A 24,488-nucleotide genomic window follows, 5' to 3' on the forward strand; every position below is an offset into this window, starting at 1 on the left:
CGCAGAATTAAACAAAACGAAAAAAAAAAAATCTTATTTTGATCTGTTGTTATCTAATACGATAACATTCAAACATTAAGTCTCTTATAGTATCCAAATACTTTTTTAAAGTATACATAATTAACATTTATAAAGTATAATTATGTATAATTATGAACTATGTATAACTATTTATAAATGTATGCATAAGTAACATCATAAATATCATAATAACAACATATACCTTCATAGGACCTAAAAATAAAATGAGATTTTTTTTTCCAAACTTTGTGATAATATATAGCATTTAAGGGCTTATTGATGAATAAATGATTATTATTTTTTTTTATTATATAAAATAAAAAAAGCAGTGAACTGGTCTGTTTTTTTGGCGTCAATATAAATTGTGTTTATCAAAACAGAATAAATAAGTATAATCATGTAAAATAAAATAAAAAGTAGATGTAACTTAAAATAAAAACGTAAATAAAATAAAATAAAATAAAAATAAGTAGATAATAATAAAAAATAAAAAATAAATAAATAAATAATAATAAATATTATTATTATTATTATTATTATAGCTATTATAATTATTATTTTTATATCTTAAAATTTTTTTAATATTTGCTATCATAGTTTTAGGTACTGTTATCTAAAACAATGCCATTTAAATATTTCTAAATATATTACTATATATTACTATTACTATATTACTAAATATTTCTAATAAGTCTTCAGCATCCAAATAGTTTTAGAAGACACTGTATATAACTATAACACAATAAGGATAATAAGGATCCTAATTTCACTGGCACCAGTATTTGTTTCAGATAAACGCAACGCTTGAACCGACCTTATTATTCCAGATTATCAGTTAAGACTGCACAGTAAAAAACAGCTATTAAGAACACAAATAAATGTGCTCATTAAAATGTCTGAAACTTGCAGCACGGCTTCCAGATAAGCTTGTAATTAGGATACACAATGACAGCAATATTTTAATAAATGCACACAAATGTACAAGTGTATATGCAAAAGACAGAAGCAGCAGCAGAGTCTGTGTCAAAGCGGGGTGCTCCAGGGGTGGCCCTTGTATCGCAGTGTTAATCATCTGTCTAAACTGATTAGTTTCCTAATTGAACAGCCAAAACTAGCCGTGCCATTGTAGGTCATTTGTCTGGAACGGCAGGGGAACGCTGCTCCAACACTCTCAAGCTGATTTCTACAACAATCCCTAGACCTTGTGAGCTCCGCAGCTGCGGCACTGCTATAAAATCACAGGCTCTTTACAATGATGCATCATGGGATTTGGTGTACTGTAGAGCACCGAACTCTCCTGGAGGTGTTTATGTGCACACAGGGCTCGTTTTACATATCTATTCTTTCATCTAGACACAATGGAGTGCTTTAGTGCCCGCCCATTTTTCGAGAGGCACTGGTTCCAGAAATATTTTCCCCATAAATCATAACATGATTCTATGAGGGGCCGTACAAGACTTAATTCATTATGGCGCTCTCACACACTTACAGTCTCCTTTCACATACATATATTCTTGCTTTCACACACTCTCATTCTCCTTTGCTAGACCTACCTAAAAAAAATAAAAAAATAAAATAAAAAAATGAAAATTAATGTTTATTGTTTTTATCTTTACTCTATTGCATTTATTTGTGCTGTTGTTTGTAGTTGGATAGAATATTCTTCTTGTTTTTTTAATTAGAAAGTATAGTTTTTCCATAAACATAGCACATAGAACTGTACCGAAAATGTGACTCTAAAACCGTTAAACAAACTGAACCGTGAAAAAGTATAACCGTGCCACCCCTAATACATATATATATATATATATATTAGGGATGCACGATCATGATTTTTCTTGGCCGATTCCGATACCGATTTTTTTACTAGCAAACTGGCCGATTCCGATACCGATTTCCGATTTTTTTTGTTTATCTTTAAGCAACAAACAAGAAAGAAGGAAAGTGTGCATAAACAAGATGTTTATTTGTTATTCAATAGGCCAAACTGGCTTTTGGCTATTGAAAACAATAACCGTAACCATCTGAAATTAACAGCAGTAACTGCACAGTAAGTAGACTACATTCAATACATACACAGATGGTACAGACATCAGCATTTAGCTTTTGTTTTTGAATTGGGTTGAAACTACATAGAACTGACCTTAAATAAAACATTAACTGTAACCATGTGAAATTAAAGACAGTAACTGCATTCTACAATCCAAACACCACAATCAACACACATTCAATAACATGTTTCTTAATCAGCATTCAGTATTTGTTTTAGTTTTTAAATTTGGTTTTAAATAAAAAAAAAAGCTTTACCAGTGAGAATGAAAAAAGTATGCTATATAAATAAATTATTCCAAAATGTTGAAATCAAATAATGTTGGTGCTAATAAAAACAGATGCAAAGTGTTTCATTCGTCCAAAAAAAAAAAAGAGAAAAATTAGGGTAGTGATTCACATATATATTTTATTTACTTGAGCCAATGAAAAATAAATAACTATTGTCTCCAGTTAAAAAAATTATATAGTTGTGAATCATTACCCATAAATGTTTTAATTGGATGAATGAAAGACTTTTTCACTAAGTCGATGTATTTTTAAGGTAAAATAAAAATAATCCTCCTATACAACTGACATTCACTTCTGTCTTTTCAAAAGTGTATGCAGGTTCTACTTTATACAAAAAAAAAAAAAAAAAACATTTCAGTTTTGTCAGTTTGGTCCGTTTCGTTTCTCATCCAACACGTGAGAAGTTGATCTGAACATCTCTTCACTGTCCACTACTCGTGTGCAGGACGCGGACCGGTACAGTATAGGCTCGCGCAGCTTTAGTGCGTGCAGAAAAGGCGCTCTTATTTGAGCAACAGTACAACAACGCTTCCTGCTACCTGTGCCTCAGACATGTAGCTCTGCACTTCCAGCGCTGATCGGCTGCCCGTGTCCTGTGCACAGATTTCAAAATACTTCCACACAAATTACATGATAGCGAATGATTTCAATGTAGTCTGTGCATGCGGCCGCACTTCCGGTAAAAAATCGGCCAGAAAAATACCAAAAACCGGCCGATTGCCGATCGCGTATTTTAAGCAAAAACCGTCCGGTTCCGATTTATGGCCGGTCAACCGGTGCATCCCTAATATATTTATATATATATATATATATATATATATATATATATATATATATATATATATATATATATATATATATAATACAGATGGTACAGATTTATGTACCTATGTACATGTATGTATTCATTTATTATATTTCAAATATGAGACGTCCCATTTTAGTGTTAACATCAAATTAAATTTACAAAAGTGATTTTGTAATCATCTAAATGCAAGTGTCTATTTTAATATTTCAAATAACTTTAGTTCAATGGATGAAATCATAACTTAGCATAACATATATTCATCTAAAAATGAAACAACTACTTATTCTGACCTGTACTTATTAAAATATACAGCATCAAAGAATGTGTGATCATACTAAATTTGATTAAAATTTAAATGATTAAAAACTTCTCACTGTTCAAATGGGTAAAACTTATTGGTTTGAAGGATAGTGGCATAGGTTGGTAAAGAGGACGGAGCTAAATATTTTTTTCGGTGCAGCTGATTTGTGGAATTTTTATACTGCATTGTGGGTAATGTAGTTTTCAATATGAATTCCACTACTAAATTACTTTAAATATAATATTTTATTACCTTTATTTTCAAAATACATTTATGCAAACAGATGGCTTCAACAAAGCATATACCACTGATTAATAACCTCAGAGCTCACTAAATGTCTGTCTGTAAAGGTTTTTCAGCGATTGTTGAAAATTAATGTCACAATAGCGTTTTTACTCCCAGAACCCAAATGTTAAGCTCTATATCTGAAGAAAACATATTCGTGTTGCTGTTGTGAGCACAACAAAGAGAACATTAAGTTACTCTGGATCGATTCTTGCACATGTGATCTTACGATATCTTATGTTGCGTCGTCCATCACACACTTATTCCTGCAGAGTTATGGCATCGTTCCTCAAGTCCCTGCTCATTAACATGGATGCTCGTTCATTTATAACGCGAGGAGAAGCGCGCTCAGCTTCATTTCTCCATGTGTGGCTCCGGGAGCAGGGCGTATGACGCATGGCCCGAGGCCGCTCTGTCTTAATGAGACAAGGAATCCTGCAAAGAGTCTGTGTTTGCCTCCATGTCAACGGCCCAGCAGCTTGTCTCGACTCATTCCCCGAGATGGGACTCACGGGGAGTCTGAACTGCGCTGGATAACACGACTGTCATTTCCAAGCGAACAGATCAAAGTTGCTGTACTAGTGTCACTTGGATGTGGAAAATGGCTGGGACTGTTGGATGAGCTTTCTGACTGTGAATTCAGACAAACACTACAAAAACTCCAACCAACTTAATGAGGTCAATGTCAATAATATAAAAAAATATACTTTTTAAATGAACTATATATATATTAAACATGACAACTCTCTGAAGATTTTAGCATGGTGATGGAAATGACAATAATAATGTACTTGGTCTTGGTGGAATAGATCTGCTACACTGCTGCTGCTGCTGTTGCTGTAGTTGTAGATTATTGCTGCTGTTGCAAGCAAGAGCAGGAACTTGCTACTGCCAATGCATTCGACAATACGGTGACATACTGCTGCTACACAAAAAGCATATATAGCAAAATAACCCATAGCAGATCTATACAGGTGGAGCTGGGGAAGGTGAAAAGCGCACTGCAGTGAATGCTAGCCAGCCATATAAAGGCAAGGCAGTAAGTTCATCAACCAATTGGCTTTTGCAAAGTCGTTTAACTCTCTGAATATCATCAGTTACGTTAAAAACCATCAGCCTGCACAAACTGGAGCTTCATGACTGACTTAACTATATATATATATATATATATATATATATATATATATATATATTTACACAGGTGTATCTCAGTAAATTAGAATATAGTGGAAAAGTTCATTTATTTCAGTTCATTCAGCTCACACTTAACAAAAACCCACCAACTCAACTACTTCAGTCTGTGTGAACAGAATTTATTTAATACAAGAGTTTCACAATTTGAGTTGAATTGTTGTATATATATATATATATATATATATATATATATATATATATATATATATATATAGTAAATGATAGTTTAGATGCCATTTTCTTTTCGTCTTGCCATTGAATGATGCATATTACAGTTAATAAGCGTAGCTCTGCTTTGTTTACAGCAGTAACCCAGGAACACTTCATCATTGCTGTTCATAAGCGCCACCTGCTGGCAGAGAGTGAACTTGTGTCTCATTCAACTTGTCTGCTGTTTCATACAGATATGTTTTATGTATAGTTTCACAAAACTAAAGTCAGACCATTCTGTTTTGCTTCAAACTTTCGAAATTATAGTTATAATTATAGTTTTAAAATGTAAGTTTAGTTTTGTTATATTTCAAATTAACAAAGAAACGTGCAGCAATTAAACGATTCCTTTTCATTTACTGTATAATTTGTCTTTGATCTCATTTTGTAATTTTTTTATAAATCTAACCGTGAAATAAAAATTGTGAATCGAATCAAATCATGAGTTGAGTGAATCATTACATCTTTAATTATTAATATTATCAAAATAATTTTAAATCCCTACTCTTTAAAACACCATAGCAATATAGTTTGAAGAAAGTTTGAAATCCATTGCTCTCAACAACAAACTGTTCTGTTTCAATTTTTACTATTTTTTTTTTTACACAAGAGCAGGTTTTGTATAATATATAGCATCCAAAAAATATGACCCATTGGGTAAATGACTGATAAACTAGGTTAATTAAGACCGACTAGTCACTTCTGAATACACACACCTACACTCTGCACATGATTTCACGATGCAATGTGATGATAAATTACCATTTCAAACCCAACGAGTGAGTCAATTCTGTTTGCGTCTGAATGTTTATGCGATTTTACTGTAGGTGCCTCTGATACAACATAATCCTTTTACTTCTGAATTCTGTCACCGGCAAAAATCCCTCCCCAAAAAAACTCTTCTGTGCACTGAATTTTAGAGAGGTTCCCATCTCAAGTGTTTGAGAAAACCGCAGCCAACATGTTGGCACCAAGGAACCAGCTCTCCTTGATCAGATGAGATATTCAGGTCGGTTTTGGTGCCAATCGGGGCCAACATCTCATTAAGTCTAAAAATATGGGCTCAGTCTTCAATCTGTCTTGTTCTGTTGTGAAATATAGTGTTTTTAGGCAACTGCTCATTGAGAAACAATATATTTCTGAAGCGTGTCTTCCCTTCTGAGTGTGACAGAGCAGCGCCACTGGCGTCTATCCCGAAAACAGCTGTCGGCCTTAAACACCACATGTCACTGGCAAAGACTTTCTACACCCCCACTGTAATCTCAAAGCCGTATTTTTATGCTGATAAGACATTCGGAACAATATAAATCAGCTCAATGGCTCTGAAACAACCCCGGGGCGGCCTTGAATTTCCTGACTTCTTGAAGTTTCATTTCATCACTTTTGAAGAAGAATATGTTAAATATCCCAACCAATAATTAAACTACAATGACAAATTCGGAGTTTAAAAAATCAAAAACGATGCAGAAATAGATTCATGGTCAGAGACATTTGATCACCTTTCAAATGAAATGAGAACTGCTGTATGAACTAGAGAAAATCTGCTCTTTTGAAAAAGCCACATAGAAGATAGAAGTGCATACTGCATAAAACACTAATGAGTCCTTCTCTGCCAGACTTTAATGTGGACTTTATTTTTGTGCCATAGATTAAATGGATGTGAACTAATGATAAAATGTAGCATCACTCATTTGTCAGTGGATATAACAGCACTGCCCTTCCTTTAATATCACTGAGTACCTTCTTCGTATGAGCATCTATTCTACTAAATGCAAAGTGCTTTGCACAGAAGGTTAATCTAAGTCAATAGTGAAAACACTAAGCGGTACATTTTGCGAACAAATCTTTCAAAAACAGATTTCTGGAGTCATAAGTATTCATAACAGTTTATAAAAATATACTATGAATGATAAGAGTTCATAAAATGTAAATTAAATTAAATACGTTGCTAGACAAAAGTCAAAGTAGCCTGAACAACCACAGTATTTTCTGTTTGTTGGTTGGTTTGTTTGTTTTTATGTGCTGTTTAAAAGTGGGTTTTTCTTAAATAAATAAATAAATAAATAAAATGTCAAAACAAACAAAAATAAATAAATATAAATAGTAATAACATGTAATTAAAATGAAATGAGATAAAAATTGAATTAAAATAAAAATGGACTATCAAAGAAAAAAGGAAGTCATTCAAAAAGCAAAACAAAGCAAAATATAGAGTTCTGCTGGAGGATATTACATGTAATATCTTTCAAAGATTAAATTACACTTTCCTTATTTTCACATAGCTGATTTTCTTCTAGCAATTGCCATTTTGAGTGTAATATGCACAAAGATGGTCAGTGAACGGACTGAAGCTTAGACAGTTTCCCAACTGGACAACAGCCAAACAAACCCAAACCAACCCAAAATGGTCAAATGAACTCTCTTATGACCAGAGATGTATAGTAACGAAGTAGAACTACTTCACTACTGTACTTAAGTACTAAAAGGCGGTATCTGTACTTTACTAGAGTATTATTTTTTTCTCCTACTTCCACTTTTACTTCGGTACATATTTTCGCTGAGTTTAATACTTTTACTCCGATATTTTTTTTATGTGCTGCATCGTTACTCGTTACAATTATAATAATGTTACGAATCATTCCATTACAAACCACTGCCAGAACTGTAGATGAGAGGTTTGATGACGCTGGCACATCATTGAGCGAATCAAGCGAGACTGCGCGTGCTGACTGAACTGCTGTGAAGAGAGAGATGAACACCGAGCCGAGCCAGATAATGACTCGTTCACGAGTCAAGAACCGGTTGCATAGGTTTTCGGATGACCAGTAACGTTAGTTCTTTCTGACAGTTCGATTCAATAAACCAGTTGAAGAAAACAGTTCACCGATTCTTTTGCGCTCGATGCAATGGCGTCATTGGCGTTGACTGCACATTGGCTCATAACATTAACACAGAATTAGTTCAGAATCAATCACCAAAAGAATCAGTTCGGTTCAGACGCTCTGTGTTTCGGTTTGCTTCACGCTAAATCACACATGCGCAGTATCATCAGCTCCTCGGTTCACGAATCGGACGCATCTGACAGAAACGGTTCTTGACTCGTGAACGAGTCATTATCTGGCTCGGCTCGGTGTTCATCTTCAGTTCTCTCTTCACAGCAGTTCAGTCAGTGTACTGTTTGAGTCAATGAATTACTGCGGGATATTGGTTTGTTTTAACTCAGAGGGAGTGTCAGACACATTAAACAAGTTAACAGCTTAATTCATCTGTGGATTAATGCGTATTGGAGACGCGAACCGTTTAAAATGATTCAGTTCGATTTGGTGAACTGTTTCAAATATATCCAGTTATATCGAACGATTCGTTCGCGAACCAGATATCACAAACTGCTTTGTTTTTAACTGTCTTACAACAGACACGGAAGAGAAGACAATGCTGAATAAAGTCGTAGTTTTTGCTCTTTTTGGACCAAAATGTATTTTCGATGCTTCAAAAAATTCTAAATGACCCTCTGATGTCTTACGTGTTTGAAACAACATGAGGGTAAGTTATTAATGACATCATTTTGCAAATTGGGCTAACTAACCCTAGTAACCATTTTTTGTTTACAAGAAGTTACAGTCAAAGGAATTGTGATTGTCCTTTAGGTTAATCATTTGAAACAGTAAAAACAATATGTTCAAACTTTTGACTACTTTCTTTAAAGGGGGGGTGAAATGCTAGTTCATGCATACTGAGTTTTTTTACACTGCTAAAGAGTTGGATTCCCATGCTAAACATGGACAAAGTTTCAAAAATTAAGTTGTACGTTTGAAGGAGTATTTTTGTTCTAAAAAAACCTCTTCCGGTTTGTCACAAGTTTCGGAAAGTTTTTTTTCGAGTATGGCTCTGTGTGACGTTAGATGGAGCGGAATTTCCTTATATGGGTCCTAAGTGCGCGCTCTTCTACCGAGTAACCGAGTTACTTCTATCAAGTAAACAACATGCGATGTTGTCATCAAACTGCAGTTTCCACATGTACAGCTTAAAAAAAAAAAAAGACGACAAAGTGGAACTTAGTCATTTTCCAAAACCGCTAAGCAAATATATACAGTTTCAGTACATACCACATAGCATACCGCCTTTGCTGATGCTGCTCTTGTTAAATTTCAGCCTCTGGATCTGTGTCACAGCTTCCACATGCTATCAACTCAAAAGTCTACTGGCGCTCGTGATTCTTTAGCTCCGCCCACACGTCACGCCTCTAGGCGCTCGTGTTTTTCCGGGAAAAATCGGTACAGACTATCTTTCTCTTATAAATATAATAAAAATAAAGACTTTTTGGAGTTATGAAGGATGCAGTACTACTCTATAGGTACTCAAGATTAACAGGATATTGAGTGAAAACGAGCATTTCACCCCCCCTTTAATAGCTACATAACACAATACTTCTACTTTTACTTTCAGTACTTGAGTAGTAAATTTTAAAATAGACTACTTGCAATACTTAAGTACAAAAAATGTTGAATACTTTAGTACTTCTACTTAAGTGTGGTGCTTAAAGAGCACTTCTACTTCTACTCAAGTCACTTTTTTGATAGAGCACTTGTACTTTTACTCAAGTATGGTTCTCTAGTACTTTATACATCTCTGCGTATGACCATCGGGAAGAACAGACTGTCCAAAGTGTTCCTAGAAAGCAATCCACACTCAGCATTAATTGACAGGAACCTGTCCAGTTCCATCTCTAAAAACAGCCAAGAGCACAAAGAAGGACCTCCAGACCTATGTTAGTGCAAATCGAGGCCAGACGGGGAGCGCTCTCACGCTGCTGCTAACCTTGCCAGCTGCACTTAAGCACAACGCAGCTGTATTAAGAGATAAGGCCACACTTTCACACTGCTGCTGGTGTGTACTGACCCATGAAGGGTCTGCGCTTCTTTAAAGAGATTTAGGAACAGGAAACTGAGCTAAAAACGCCAAGCTCTCGGTCAACCAGATCTTATATCTAAAGTGCTCCGATGTGCTAATTAGGTCAACAAGGTGAAACGTGTGAGTGAATAAATGAGCCAACCATCTAAGTCAAGAGAACCGGACCATTTTTAGCTAATTAAGAAAGTGAAGGGAATTCATTGAGCTGGGAAACAGCTAACCACCAAAGTCATACAGTGCTGTTCAAGGTTTGGGGTCAGTAAGATATTTTTAAAACACTTTTATTAAACAAGGTTCCATTAAATCAATTATAATGGTACAAAAGATTCCTATTTAAATAAATGCTGTTCTTTCAAAATTTCAATTCATCAAAGAAACCTGAAAAAAAGGACACTCAAAACAAAATAAATAAATAATAAAATAAAAAATGTAACTGACCCCAAACTGAATGGAGTGTATGCCACTATTCAGTCCATTGAAATGCATAACAAAACTGCCGCAAATGTGAGGAAAAAGAAGCTTTTAGTATCTGTTTAAGTATCTTTAATGCACACTGTAAAAAGGATTATGCTACAACAAATCTGTTTCCTGCCATTTAACATGCTATTTCTGCTGTTTCTACTCAATTTTATGCAAGTAATTAAATTCAAAGCAATTGAAAAAGTGTAATAAATGTATATTTTCTTGAGTTATAGCTTTGCCAATTCTTTGATTTACTTCAAAATTTAAAGCAACAATTAAACGCATATTTCCAATGTTACTGAGATTTTTATTTATTAATTTTTTTTTACAGTGTGCAATACCACATTTTGAGCCCTGACCACCAGGAAAAACACTAATTTACATGACCTGCTTCTATATTTACTGAATTTACCATAGGAAGTGATATGTATGAACAAACAAATAAATAAATAAAAATATTTAAGGACCAGAAGTACAGCACAAAAATCTAATCAAATACCGTACATCATATAGTTGTATAAAATAAAAATAAAAACATATTTACAAAAACACCTTAAATCTGTCTTAGGTGGCTTACTGGTTTTAGCTAGGTTGGTCTAACCTGATGGTTAATAGTAGTTCTGGATAGTTTTGTTAGGCTGGTCAATCTGGCTAGACTTGCTGTGATAGACTGTGCTGACGGTGATGCCGGTGTTAAGCAGCAACACCGGGAACGTCACTTGCCCACCGACTCCCAACGTTGTTTAGATTTTTTATAGTACCATATTTTTCAGACTATAAGTCGCACCTGAGTATAAGTCGCATCAGCCCAAAAGTACATCATGACGAGGAGGAAAAAAACATATATAAGTCGCACTGGACTATGAGTCGCATTTATTTAGAACCAAGAGAAAACATTACCGTCTACAGCCACGAGAGGGCGCTCTATGTCTTCAGTGTAGACTACAAGAGCACTGAGCAGCATAGAGCGCCCTCTCGCAGCTGTAGACGGTAATGTTTTCTCTTAGTTAATTTCTCTTGGTTTATGTCAAATTAATTTTTATAAATAAGTCGTACCTGACTATAATTCGCAGGACCATACAAACTATGAAAAACGTGCGACTTATAGTACGGAAAATACGGTAATAAAAATAATTTAGATCCGTAAAAGACATAGACACTATATTTAAAAACTGAATGCGACTGCATCACAGATCAGATTTAATTTCTCTAGTGAGGAGAGTGAGTCGATCTGACTGACAAGCGTGTAATAAGAAGCAGTTTTGTATACCTATTTAAACTTCATGTAAGTTATTTGTTATTTTATATTAGGCATAGTCTGCCCTATAGCATGGTATATTTTTATTTGTTTTGTTTAATAAAAGTTCTATGTTTTATATATAGGCTTTGTATTTTGTAGTTGCAATCAAGCAACTAACGCTGAACTGCCGCAAATTCAGTTAAAGTAAAGTGTGGACGGCGCTCTTAAGCTATTTAAAAGCGAAGGAAGGCGAGGAAAAGAAGGATAATTCAAACTAACTAAAAACTTCATTTTATCCTCTTCAAACGTCAAAAATCATCTTAAGTTGATGTTGTTTATCAACAGAGAAGACTATAAAAATAAACATTGGCTATGACTGACATGAATAAGACTTAATTTATAGAGAAATAAACAATTTGGGTTGCATTATTATGTAAGCGGAGACTTTCACATGGCACATTAGTCTACTTTAGTTTCCACAACAAGAGAGCCAAACCTGCTTCAATGCCACTGCTTTAACTGCGCTTTAAGCAGTTACATTTCAAAAATGCATGCAAGTCTAATGTAATTGGCTCTTTTGCATCTTAAGAGACAATAGCAAGTTGCATCGATGTGGAAAGTAAATTGCACTCATTTTATAGAGCTCATAAAAAAATCAAATGAGCTTAGAAAGCCAATCTAAACCTAGATTAAAAGCTTCATTAAATGTGAAAATTGCTAAGGGAAAACGTAACATCTGTTTCTGGACTGACAGAGTCTCGTCCAAGGTTATCTTGTACAAACAACGATTTACAGCCTTGAAAACCATCAAGAATTCACAGCAGGAGACTCTCAGAAACTGGCGTAAATGTTTGCGAGGAAAAGGTCTGCTTATGTGACAGTTGTTTCAGGACTGAATCCACGACCTTGGAGATGCTTTTACACCACCGGCTGCTACTCGGCAGGTTTTAACATCGTCTCCCTGACACGTTTGTGGTTATTTCCCTGGAAAAGATACTTCAAGACATCCTCGGACACGTTCGTTAGTCTCAAACGCACAAGCTAAGAGAAACACTTACCTTTCGGATGACTCTGGTCCGTGAACTCGTACTTCCCCATTCCGACCGTACGGAGCATCTGAAGCCCGTTTGGGCTTTCCTGATTGGTCGAGGCCGGCTGAGTCGTCGCCTGGCCGTTCATTAGCGGCAGTGCGGCGGAAGGCAAAGCGGGAGGCTGTATGAGCACATGTGTCATGTGACCGTTTCCCACCACGCTCTGAGGGGTGGGGTGAACTACCTGGCCGGGGGTGATTGGCGGCTGGCTGGTGGCATAGTGCGACTGGTTCTGTAGGTTGAGGACCAGGCTGCCAGGAGGTTGGGAGGAAAGGGGAGGAAGCTGGAAGTGGGCGGTCATGAGCGGATGGTGCGGTGGGATGGGGGTCTGGATGGCTGGGGTCACTCCGATGATGGGAGACTGGACGGACACTCCTTGGCTGTAGGCAGGTGGCTGAGGCATCCCATACGAATGGGCCAGTAGGCTGGGCTGACTGACCGCCACCACTGGAGGCACCCATGGGGGCCCTGCGGAGAAAGAAAGGAAAAACAGAGTGAAGAACAATCAACATCAGATTTGACATTCAGCCATACACTTCATCTGGGAGAAACTGTGAAACTCAATTATTGTTTTATGGCATCCGTGCACCTTGGGTAAGAAGGTGTTTGCTAAATAACCAAAGAAGAAAAACTTGCTATTTGGAGGAGCTTAATTTAAAGTCTATGTGAATTGCTGTTAATATTACCTCTGGTAATGAGACAATTTTCAAGCGAAACTGGATGTTCAATGAGAAACAAACAAAACAAAATATAAGACAGGACATATTAGAATGATTCCTGAAGGATCATGTGACACTGAAGACTGGAGTAATGATGCTGAAAATTCAGTGGAAAATCCCAACCCCTAACTTTTGAACAGTTGAGTAATAATAAAGCAAATTAAGTCAATTTTGATATATTGTTGAAGATAATTTATTACCACTATCCATGGTAAAGTCAATGCAGTGAACCAAGATTTCCTATTCGCTCTTACTATTCAGAAGTAGAAGCTATTAGCAGACATTGGCATTTAAACAGCATCTGCCTGTGCAAAAAACATCAAGTCATCAATATTTTTTCTCCCTTTTTCAAGAAGAGAGGTCAGCTGAAGTGCACTGTCTAATAGATGGCCTCATAATGTGATGTATGTAAGACACATGGAGATCTGACTCTTCTCAGATTTTCTCATTTTCCAGCAGTGACCTAGTGGTTTCGGTGTTTGAGTCAACCCAGAACTACGGTTTGATTTTGGATGTGGGATTTACTCATAACAACTCCATTTTCTGCTGTGACAAGGGCATCCACTGGAAAACATTTATTTCTTTATGCATTATTCATCTTTCGAGGGTCATATCAGAGTCATTCGCCAATGCAGTAATGCACCAAGGTTACAACACGAGTGTACACAAGAAGCAAAAACTTCCTCTTACTGTTTGTATTCATCTCAACACTATAACTATAATTTCAAAGACAGACAGAGTTATGATAGCAGATCCTACGGGTGCTTGCACACTAGAGAAACCTCTGACAGAGCGTTTGATTTATATGAAAGTGTAAAATCCGTTTCGAGAATGTGGAAAGTGCCGGGTCAGTCTGAAATCAAGTGGGAATAACAGCCAATTGGATTTCTGAAAATCTGGACCTGTTTGAAATTCTCATTGGTCAATGGATGTTTACCTCAAATCCTTGCCGCAAACCCTTGTGTCTTTCCTTTACATCTGTGTGATGCATCATATACATTGAAATCCATAGATTTGTAATGTTCTTGTACAGTAAAAAACTCAAAACTTGTACAAACCTGTACAGTAAAAACTCAATTGCGTTGAGTAACGCTGGACTAGAAATTTCATCTTTGGTGTGCAAAAAAAACTAAACAAAAACGAAATTTTATTCTCAGCTATATTACAGAGAATATGTTTAATTTTAATCAATTAATGATGTGATCTCATGCTAAAAGCAGATATGTCAGTAATGCATTGCCCTCAATGACATCATCCACTTGGTCTTAAAGGGACAGCTGAAGCAAAAAGGAAAATCTATCTGATTTAATAATTTAAGGCGTGGTAAAATTTGGTTTGATAAAAATGAACTCTGGCAGGGTTTGACTGATATATGAACACCACACAGATGAAATACATCTTAAAGAACCAAAAACTATGTAATGTCATAAGATGCAACCCAAAAAAAAGGAAAAGCTTAGTTCTTAAGCTTAGTTCTTCTGGTCACAGACGATACAGTTTGTTGCTCATTACAGTTTGGTACACGTGTCAGAACTGCCATTTAATTGCAGAAGTTTCCATGTGTGCAATGGAGGAATTTGCAAAAAATTTTATGAAGTAGTTAAATTTAGAATATATATTTTATTTCATATTTTATTTGTGAACAGTATGTTCAGCTATTCTTTTTAATTGTTAACTTTGAACAAATCATCAGTCATCAAAGCCTGGTAAATATTTGTCAAAGAGTTCAAGTTCACTAAGATGATTACTCAGTAAAAATTCCCATAGATCATGTTTTCAGGCCATTTGAATACTTATTTTGACGTAACAAACTGGTTATATCTAAGTCTGTGAGTTGTTTGTTTACTTTTTTTAATCAGTGCTCCAATTAATGCCATTATATTGTACATTCAGACTGATTCGTACATATTAAACGCACGTAAAAACAAGAGGAGGATTTATTCGCATGAACCAATCACATCCAATTATAACCAGGCATATCCAATCATATCGCTATGACAGCACTGCCTTCTCTCACGTGACTTTCCTCCATTCATTCTCAATTACTCCCACCAAATCTATGGCACACTACAGGCATATGTTAAAATTCAATGAGCTCAGGGGAGACAAGAAAGAATCAGAATCCTCTGTATCACTGTTGTGATTTATACACTTTTTATAATATTTGAAAAAAAAATTTTCTTTGCACTGCCTCCCATGCCTCCTTGAAGGAAATGCCCCTGGTACACACATTCAGTCCAGCCTGATCTCATGGCAATTCATACATCTTTTATGTGGTGGATAAATCATACAAATTCGTACGGCCCCACTCATAACAATTCATACGATTTGTGCTAGACCGTACGTAGTTTACAAGTTGCACAATTTGTATGAATTTGTACTAATGACCTACACCTAGCCCCGCCCTTAAACCTACCCATCACTGGGATCTAGACAAATCGTACAAAATCATACAAGTGAGGTCAAACGAATTCGTGCGAATTAGCCACCTCGTAAAATATGTACAAATTGGTCATGAGATAGCGTTCAGTCACAAGCACGTTCGGTCAAGCAAACATCATTGTTTTTGGACATTTGGTGAGTTCACATAATAAACTTCACAAAGGCAGTTCAGGTTGTGATCGTATCCTTATACCTTATGTTTGGTATCTTTAGGTTGGGTGTTTAAAATTACCTTTTGACTGCAAAGTGAACTTCAACTTCATGACATTTCAAAACAACTGATTTCTTCCGCAAAACAGAAGTTATTTGAAGATCACTGGGGCCCAAACACACTTAGACCCCACTGGCTATAATTGTAAGTCCAAAAAACACGTTATTTACACATTCTTCAAAATATCTTCTTATGTGTTCCACAGAAAGCATGTATGGGTTTGGAGTGACATAATGGTGAGTAAATGATGACACAATTTTTAACTATCCATTTAAGTCCCAGATTCAGTCTTTTGAGCATGCAGTCACAGCATCGGAATCAGATTGCCATACAGTTTACTCATGAATATGTGCTCTTGTGGCCCTGTGCCCTTCCTCCTATGCTGCTAAAATAGCTTCTCAACAATCATGGTCCATTACACAAAATACACCAGGCGGGGAAAAGATTAAAAAACATTTATCATGACATTGGCCTTCACCGCACTATAGTCTGAAGAGACAGAAATATACTAGAGGGAATAGATTCAGCCTGAATGAGGTGCGTGCATAATTCAGAACAAACTAAGGGATAGCGGCACTAAATTTCCAGCGCCATGGACACGCTAACAAAAAAAAATTAGACACAAAAGTGCTATTAACCAAAAACTTAATTCCCAGAGCGTTTAAGCATTTTCTGCAGATTTGTGCACTGCAATCAAGTCTTTTGACGAAAAATCTATCAGAAGATTATTAAAGAAATAAATAAATAAGAATGAAACTCAATTATAGCCCTGGCTTCAGCGCTGAAAAGCTAATGAAATTAGCAGTATGGATCCTAGCGTTGATTGCTCATATAATTACAATGCGCATAGGGATAAAATAGTTGTTTCATAAGAGCGCTTTATCACTTCGGGAAAGTCGAGATCTCTTTTTTTTCTCAAGTTAAATCAACCGCTAATTATTACAAGGGACTTTATTTTTGCTGAATTTAAATTAAAGTGCAAATTGACGTTATGCGAGAGCCGATTCTTTGTAAAAGTTTGGGAAAAGTTTTTTTTTTTTCAGATTACTTCCTCACCGCGCACTGCTAACCATCATGATTAATGAATGCCTGCAGAGTCGTTATGTAGCTTTTTTGTGTCCGAGCTAATGGGACGCAGATCTGGGCTCCAGATGTGTCATAATACACCAAGCGCTGTCGAACGAGGGGAAGTTGAGTGACATCTCACTTTGTGTTTTGGGGAAGGTGCCGGAAGCGGGACCCTGTAGAGCACAACACAATGCTAACACTCCCTCCCTCTGCGAGACTTCGGTTCCTGCTTAAACGCCTCAGCAGGGGGCCCCTGTAGAGGCCCCGGGGGGCTTGAGAGAAACCAATAAAAAACAGACGAAACTGTCCTCTTCAACAGCGATGTCCAATTTCCCACATATAATCACTCAGGAGAGGCTAAGGGCAGCAGTCCGTCTTCATTAACAGATCATTCAGTTTTAATGCGAGGAAACGCTCGTGTAATGTGCATTACTTTGGTCGGCCCCTCATTACTGCCTCAATTTCATGCGTTTGATGCTATGGCATGATGAATTTCAAAGCAATATCTAAAAAGTCAACACAAATGACCCCATGTAAGTTCATTTGAGGAGGGAAACATCATAACTAGGTTCATATCAATATGCTAATTTCATAAATCTGAGACCAGTTCAAGTTCTGTAAGTTGATTGGTCAAGAGCGCTTTCCCTTCCGTATGATGACACACCTCTACAACAAGCAACTGAACAATCCCCAACCACTAACAGAGACGTCAATGTGATGCGCTTTATTTGTAAGTCACTTTTGGATTATGAAAACGTGTATAAAATACACATTTTAAAACTAAAATAAACATATAAATATAAATATAAAATATGCAATATATTAATAATACAAAAACCTATAAAAAATATTAGTGATGCAAATTTATGTCAAAATAATTATTAAAATTAACCTTAAATAGACATTTAAAAAATAAAATGCTAAAAGAATATTACACAAGAAATAAAAATATTAAAATAAAAATGATGCAAATTTAATCCAAATTAAGCTGTCATTTTCTGGCAATTCAAAATTAACTTCAAACAGCCAATTAATAAAATAAAATACATATGAAATCAAAACAAATAATAATAATCAATATAAATAATACAGGCATTTTACTATTACATATTTAATATTACTACATATTAATTATTGCTATTTTTACAGTATTTTTGATCCAATAAATTGACAAAAAAAGTCCTTACCAAGCCCCCTGATTTGTTTTAAAACCCTATTTATGAATTCATTCATAAGTTCAGTTTTCATCCAAAGTGACTTTCAGATGAGGAATACAGCAACACGAGCAACTCATCCATGACAAACACACTGTACTGTTTCCTGTCTGTTGTCCCGTTCTGTATGAAGGAACAGATGAAGACAGGTGCCGGCGTACCTGTGGCATCGCTCTCTCTGTGCTGCTTGGTGGGAGGCTCGTCTGTCTCCCACGGGGTGGACTGGTTGATGGGGGTCTGGCCCCATCTCACTCCAGGAGCCAACAGGAGACTCGGAGCCTGTGTTTCACCGGGAGAAAGACCCGCCGCCTGTGAAGACACAATACATACGACTGAGATCACAAAACACCTTTCACTCAATCACACGGACTAAACGAACAGACCGTGGGAATCAAAAGGACAAATGCTAGAATCTGAAACATAGCAAATCAAAAAGAAAATGCTAAATAAATTGGCACCAATTGGCTTCATAAATCTTGGATTTAATGGGTCATTTTATGTTATTACAAATTCAATTTGACTTCATACCAATTGCAGATTCTGATTACGTTCTACCCATGAAAAACAAAGATTATTCTACCCTAATATAAATTTGAATAACTGTAATTAAAATATGTAAATGAAACTTGTGTGTGTTTATGTCAGGTTTCTGCTTTTACGTTTGGTTTTTGCGATTTCCTCTGCGTTTTCTGCATGGCAGAAATGATGAGGCTCTAATTACACATTGTGAAGGAGTCTGGCTCTTATAATCAGTATTTCTCAAGTTCTTAGAAGTACTCGTGTCAGACTAGGATTGGATTAATTATTTAGCATAAGAGCAAGAAAACTAGAAGTGTCGTGGAGACAGTTACTAAATGCCCTCATTAAAACTCCTCCATTTACAGTGTACCAGAAAATGAGATCGAAACTCAGGCCAAAATATTAGAAAGATTAAAAGACTTCATCAAACAGCGTAATCACAGAGTGTTTTATATTGGGATCAACTTCAGGAGGTCTAATTAAATATGTCAATTTATTTACATTTATATTATATGAGATTTGTAATTTGATTAAAAATATTAAGGACATAAAATAAAAGGTCTAAATGCAGTTTAAAATATTTGTCTGATTTTGTTATAATAAAATAAAAAATTAAAAAATAGATGTACATTTACTCCAAATTAAAAGGCATTCAAATTAAGTAATTTTATCACAATTAATCTTAAACTACCTATTTATAAAATGAAATGATAAAATAAGATACAATAAATGAAAATAAAATAAAAGTGATGTGCATTTTTTAGATTAAGCTGTCATTTTGTAGCTGTTCACAATTAACATTAAACAGCAAATTCATACAATATAACATCACAATAACAAATAAAATAATAAAATATAAAATATAGAAAATAGAAATAAAAAATGCAGTAATACAAAAATAATTAAAGTACAAATTAAGCCTTCATTTTCTGGCAATTAACAATTAATATTAAATGGTCAGTTAATAAAATAAAACCAACATAATAACAAAAAAAATAAAATAATAAAATAAAAAATATATAGAATAGAAAAAAAGAAAAGAAAATAATAATAATAATTTAGGTGCAAATTAAGCTGTCATTTTGTAAAATAAAATAAAATAGAATAAAATAAAATAAAAGGTTGCACATTTACTCCATATGAAGCTGTTTCACAGTCATTTTCTTAGCATTTATAGTCACAATGAAAAACAAGATATGTGTGCACTGATGCACAAACGCGTATTGCATTCATAAAAACAGCCAGCTAAATAAGATGGAACGACTGCTGATTACTCGGCATGAAGCAGTGGTAGAACGAAGCTTCTCGAAAAGCCTGTAAAATAAACAAGAAAAATGCACGACATTCCGACTCAAGTTAAGATTAATAGCAGAGGAAGTTTAGAGACTTTGGTTCACTTGCTTTTCTTTGCTCAACTTTTATTGAGTTGAGATGCGGTGTCAAAGTTATCCGGCCGGTGTATGAGGCCAGTTAACCCAGCATCACTCCCAAAAGCCCTGAGTTAATGGAAAAGACCTCGTCATCAACCCTCTGCTCCGGCCGCCGTGTTTTCCTCTCTTCCATTATCCTCCCTGACCTGCGCTTTACTTCATCAATTTACCCATCATGCATCTCTGTCACCTCGGCCCAAAGCCAATTTGTTGTGGGGTTGCGCTCTACGTTGACATCATCAACAAACGAAACACCTCATCATGACTGGTGCGTGCGCATGCATAGGGCCGAACTCCAGACGGTAAGTGCTGCAAAAACCTTTCCTGCTTGAGCAATACATTTCTAAAGCAAACTAATTCAACAGCCACAGAACTGGAAAAACAACTATTTCAGAATCAGGGTTATTATAGCTAACTAAAACTACTGAAACAAGTAGTTTTAATTTTAATAATAGTTTAAATAAAATAATATCTAGTTGCCACTTTAATATAGTTTAACTTGATGTATTCAAATAACTAAACCTTAACCTAAAATAATAATTTATAAAATCTATATAGATGTATTTAAGCACATGAAAACGATTAAAAATCACAAGTGATACAAAACTAAATTGCTAAGACTTTAAATAAAATTGTAAATGTAACTGTAAATTATATAAAAATACCATAACTGGTCATTTTTAATTAAAAATACTACTAAGAACTATAATAGTGTATCAACGATGCTAAAATCAATACATACTAAATATAAAAAAATTACTAAAATAAAAAAAATAATAGTGGAAGGAACTGTTTTGATGAACATGTTAACATATTAAATTTCATTTGAGCTCCTAAGGTTTTAAAAAAAAACAACAACATCAGTTTGTATGAAATCGATATAATGGTTGATATAAAAAATATATAAAAATGCAAAGAATGCATAATTACTTAAATGAATGCATGAATGAATGAATGAATGAATGAATGAATGAATGAATGAATAAACAGTTACCACTGTTGAAATGACCTAAAAATAAGTCAAATTACATTAATAATTGTATTTTTTTAATAAAGATTAAATTTAATTTAATATAAAAGGCACATATTTGTGAAATTTCTCATTTGGAAAAGCAAGATGACACCCTACAATATGGCATAGCTATCATATATTTAAACCAAAAATGTAAACTTAATTAATAGTAGCAGCACATAGAGACACACTAACCCGAAGCAATACCCAAACAAAGTCTACTTTCCTCCAAAAAATCCCAATGTAGTTAGACTCTCTGTCCCTCCAGACATCCGAAGCCCACCTGGCTCAACTTTGTCCTAGTTCACAAAACCTGACAAACTTTACATGAACAACTGAAGACATTAAAGGCCAGAGACTAAACAAAGCTGTTGTTGTCTCAGGATTGATTTATGCCTTCCATTGACCGACAGTTACCTCGTTTCATGATCGCTGCTCGACATGTTATAAAGCCTAATAATTCTTCACAGCCTCTATCTTTTTCATTTTTTTTTGCCCTATTCATCTCCCAAGTGTTTTCTAATCCTCGTAAAAATGCATCATTTATGACGTGGTATTTTCCACTATAATAATCCTATGCATTTCCTACGACCAGCTGTCACAAAATGTTAAATCTTCCTCACCCGGCTCGGCTTTTTTTATGCACGATTGTATCAAAACACAATATTGCATATCAAGTTTTCCCGCAGTCCTGGTGAGAAACGCATAAAATGCACATTTCAGACTCTTTACGGGCATCTGCTGACATCAGTGGGGGCGGTGATGACAGACACTGTAAAACGTGGTAAGACTCGAGCCGAGCCAAGCATTCGCTATTTTCTCGTGTTTTAATTCATCTCTGGTTATACCAGGCCGAGCATCCCTGGCGGGCCATTATCGCTGTGTGGCAGATGGCTTCCCTGACTCAACAGAAAACAGCCTGGGATAGTGTGTGTGTGTGTGTGTGTCCTGTGCAAAACCAAGCAGCCAAAAATAAACGAATAAATAAATAAATGCGCTCATGCTCTTCAGCACAGAGTTTAGCGTTTGTAGTAGGCTGTCGCCTGGGATTCTTCTGTAGCGAGCATCTAGTTACAGGGAGGACTGTCTTTCTAGTCCATGGGGAGTGAAGGACACAGTGAGCACACGACACGCTCATGATGCAAGACAAACAACACAGACCCAACTCACTAAACAGTTCACTGCAAAAACCTCTTATTTACCAACCAATAGAGATTAGAATGCTTGGATAGCAATGATAAACACAGTATGTAGGTATGCATGTACAAATAACTAATAAATAAATAAATTATTAATCAAATAAAAAATCAAAAGTAATAATAATAAAAAATATAATATTACAAATACATTTTTTTTCTGAAATACATTTTAGAGTTTAGTGAAGGTTCAAATCATTTCTCAAATAAAATATAAGCAGAGTTTAGTTAAAGGTCAAATAATTTATAAAAAATTTAAATAAAAACATCAAAAATAAAATAAAATAAAATAAAATAAAAGTTTTTTGTACAATATACAAATACTTAAATAAGGTATCTTTCAGGCAGGACATCACTGTTTCTCAAAAAACAGTTATATTTATGTTTTTCTTTGTAAAAAAAAATGGATATTATACTTCGGAACAAAGATACAGGTTTATTTATATTGTTAAAACGTTGCACTAACATTATTGCAATCACTTTCAAATGAGGCTTTTCTTTGCTAAACAACTGTGAGAAGCATTTGCTTGGTTTATGATTCACATAAGTCTTTGCAGTTTTAATTAAATAACTGCTAGATTTACAGAAAAACCGAAGATAATTCAGGTCAATTAATTCCTAAATAATTTTTAAATAAAATAAACCCCACCTACATCGTTAAAATAATTTACAAATAACGTTAAAATAAATACAATTTTATTTTATTTCTTTAAATAAAATAAGGTTTAAATAAAACATCTAACTAAAATGATTGACCCTTAAAGTAAAATACAGAGTTAAGTTTAATTCACAAAACCAAATAAAAATATTTCAAATGTCCAGTTCATTGCTGTAAAGCCTGTATGAGTAAGGGACTTTAGTGACAGATCAAGTCATTCTTAGTGAAATCTAATGCAAACAAAGATGCTCTCAGACAAAAATGAACTCAATACAAATCATTTTTATCAGGCTAATGGTGTCACATCACTCAAGAGTTTCCTCCATTAAACATATTCACTGCAGCACATTACAAACACTACAACTTGACAATGTAAACTCTTAAATGTCATTTTTAATGCATGAGCAGGTCGCCCGACTGTATGGCACTTATAACGGGTCAATCACTCCTCGGCCATTTGAAGAATGTAATAACTGTGATTTTCCTCATACAGGTGCACAAATGAGGTCCGGGGGACGTGTCTCACTCTGGCAGGAGCCAGATTGGCCAGAAACGATTCCAACAGGACCTTATCTGAGAGCGAGGTAAATATCACCATGGTTACCCGCTTCCCATACGGCAGTGAACTAGTGCTCAGTATAGCAGACCAGCATGCATACAGTAATCCTCCACCGTCTCAGCTGAAAGATACATACATTCACAGACAGACAAAACCAGAAAACACTAGTTTGCAGTGTAATTGAGGAAACTCACCAGATGTTTTTACATCACAACAAAGACACAGCATCTTATTCTCTAACAACCAATGGAGGAGCAGAATACTTGGATAATAATTAATATCAAATGTATAAATAAATAAATAGCACCTAACTTTAATTCATAAAATAAAAATACAATTTATTACAACCAATTTTTTTTTATAATTTTTTGTGTCCAATTCATTGCTATGGGATTTTTTTTAAAGCTATGTATGTATGTATGTATGTATACATATATATATATATATATATATATATATATATATATATATATATATATATATATATATATATAAAACATCAATATAAAATGATATAAAACTAGAAAAGCATAGGTGTACGTGTTTACAGTGTAATTGATTAAATAGGCAATTGCGAGCCTATCATGTTTTTCACAT

At 35.0% G+C, this 24,488-nt stretch overlaps 1 protein-coding gene across 1 annotated transcript in view; it reads right to left on the reverse strand.

The window, feature by feature from the left end:
- LOC113076289 (kelch-like protein 29) overlaps positions 1-20,599 on the reverse strand; it is a 115,528-nt gene extending 94,929 nt beyond the window's left edge. Inside the window, exons 1-3 of the mRNA XM_026248950.1 lie at positions 20,512-20,599; positions 18,679-18,849; positions 12,831-13,331 (exon numbers count right to left, since the gene is read on the reverse strand). Coding sequence (XP_026104735.1) covers positions 12,831-13,331; positions 18,679-18,849; positions 20,512-20,599 — 760 coding nt within the window. The remainder of the gene's footprint in view (positions 1-12,830; positions 13,332-18,678; positions 18,850-20,511) is intronic.
- Positions 20,600-24,488: the final 3,889 nt, after the last annotated feature.

Source organism: Carassius auratus, unplaced genomic scaffold (genome assembly GCF_003368295.1).
Source record: "Carassius auratus strain Wakin unplaced genomic scaffold, ASM336829v1 scaf_tig00019657, whole genome shotgun sequence".
Classification (NCBI taxonomy): Eukaryota; Metazoa; Chordata; class Actinopteri; order Cypriniformes; family Cyprinidae; genus Carassius; species Carassius auratus.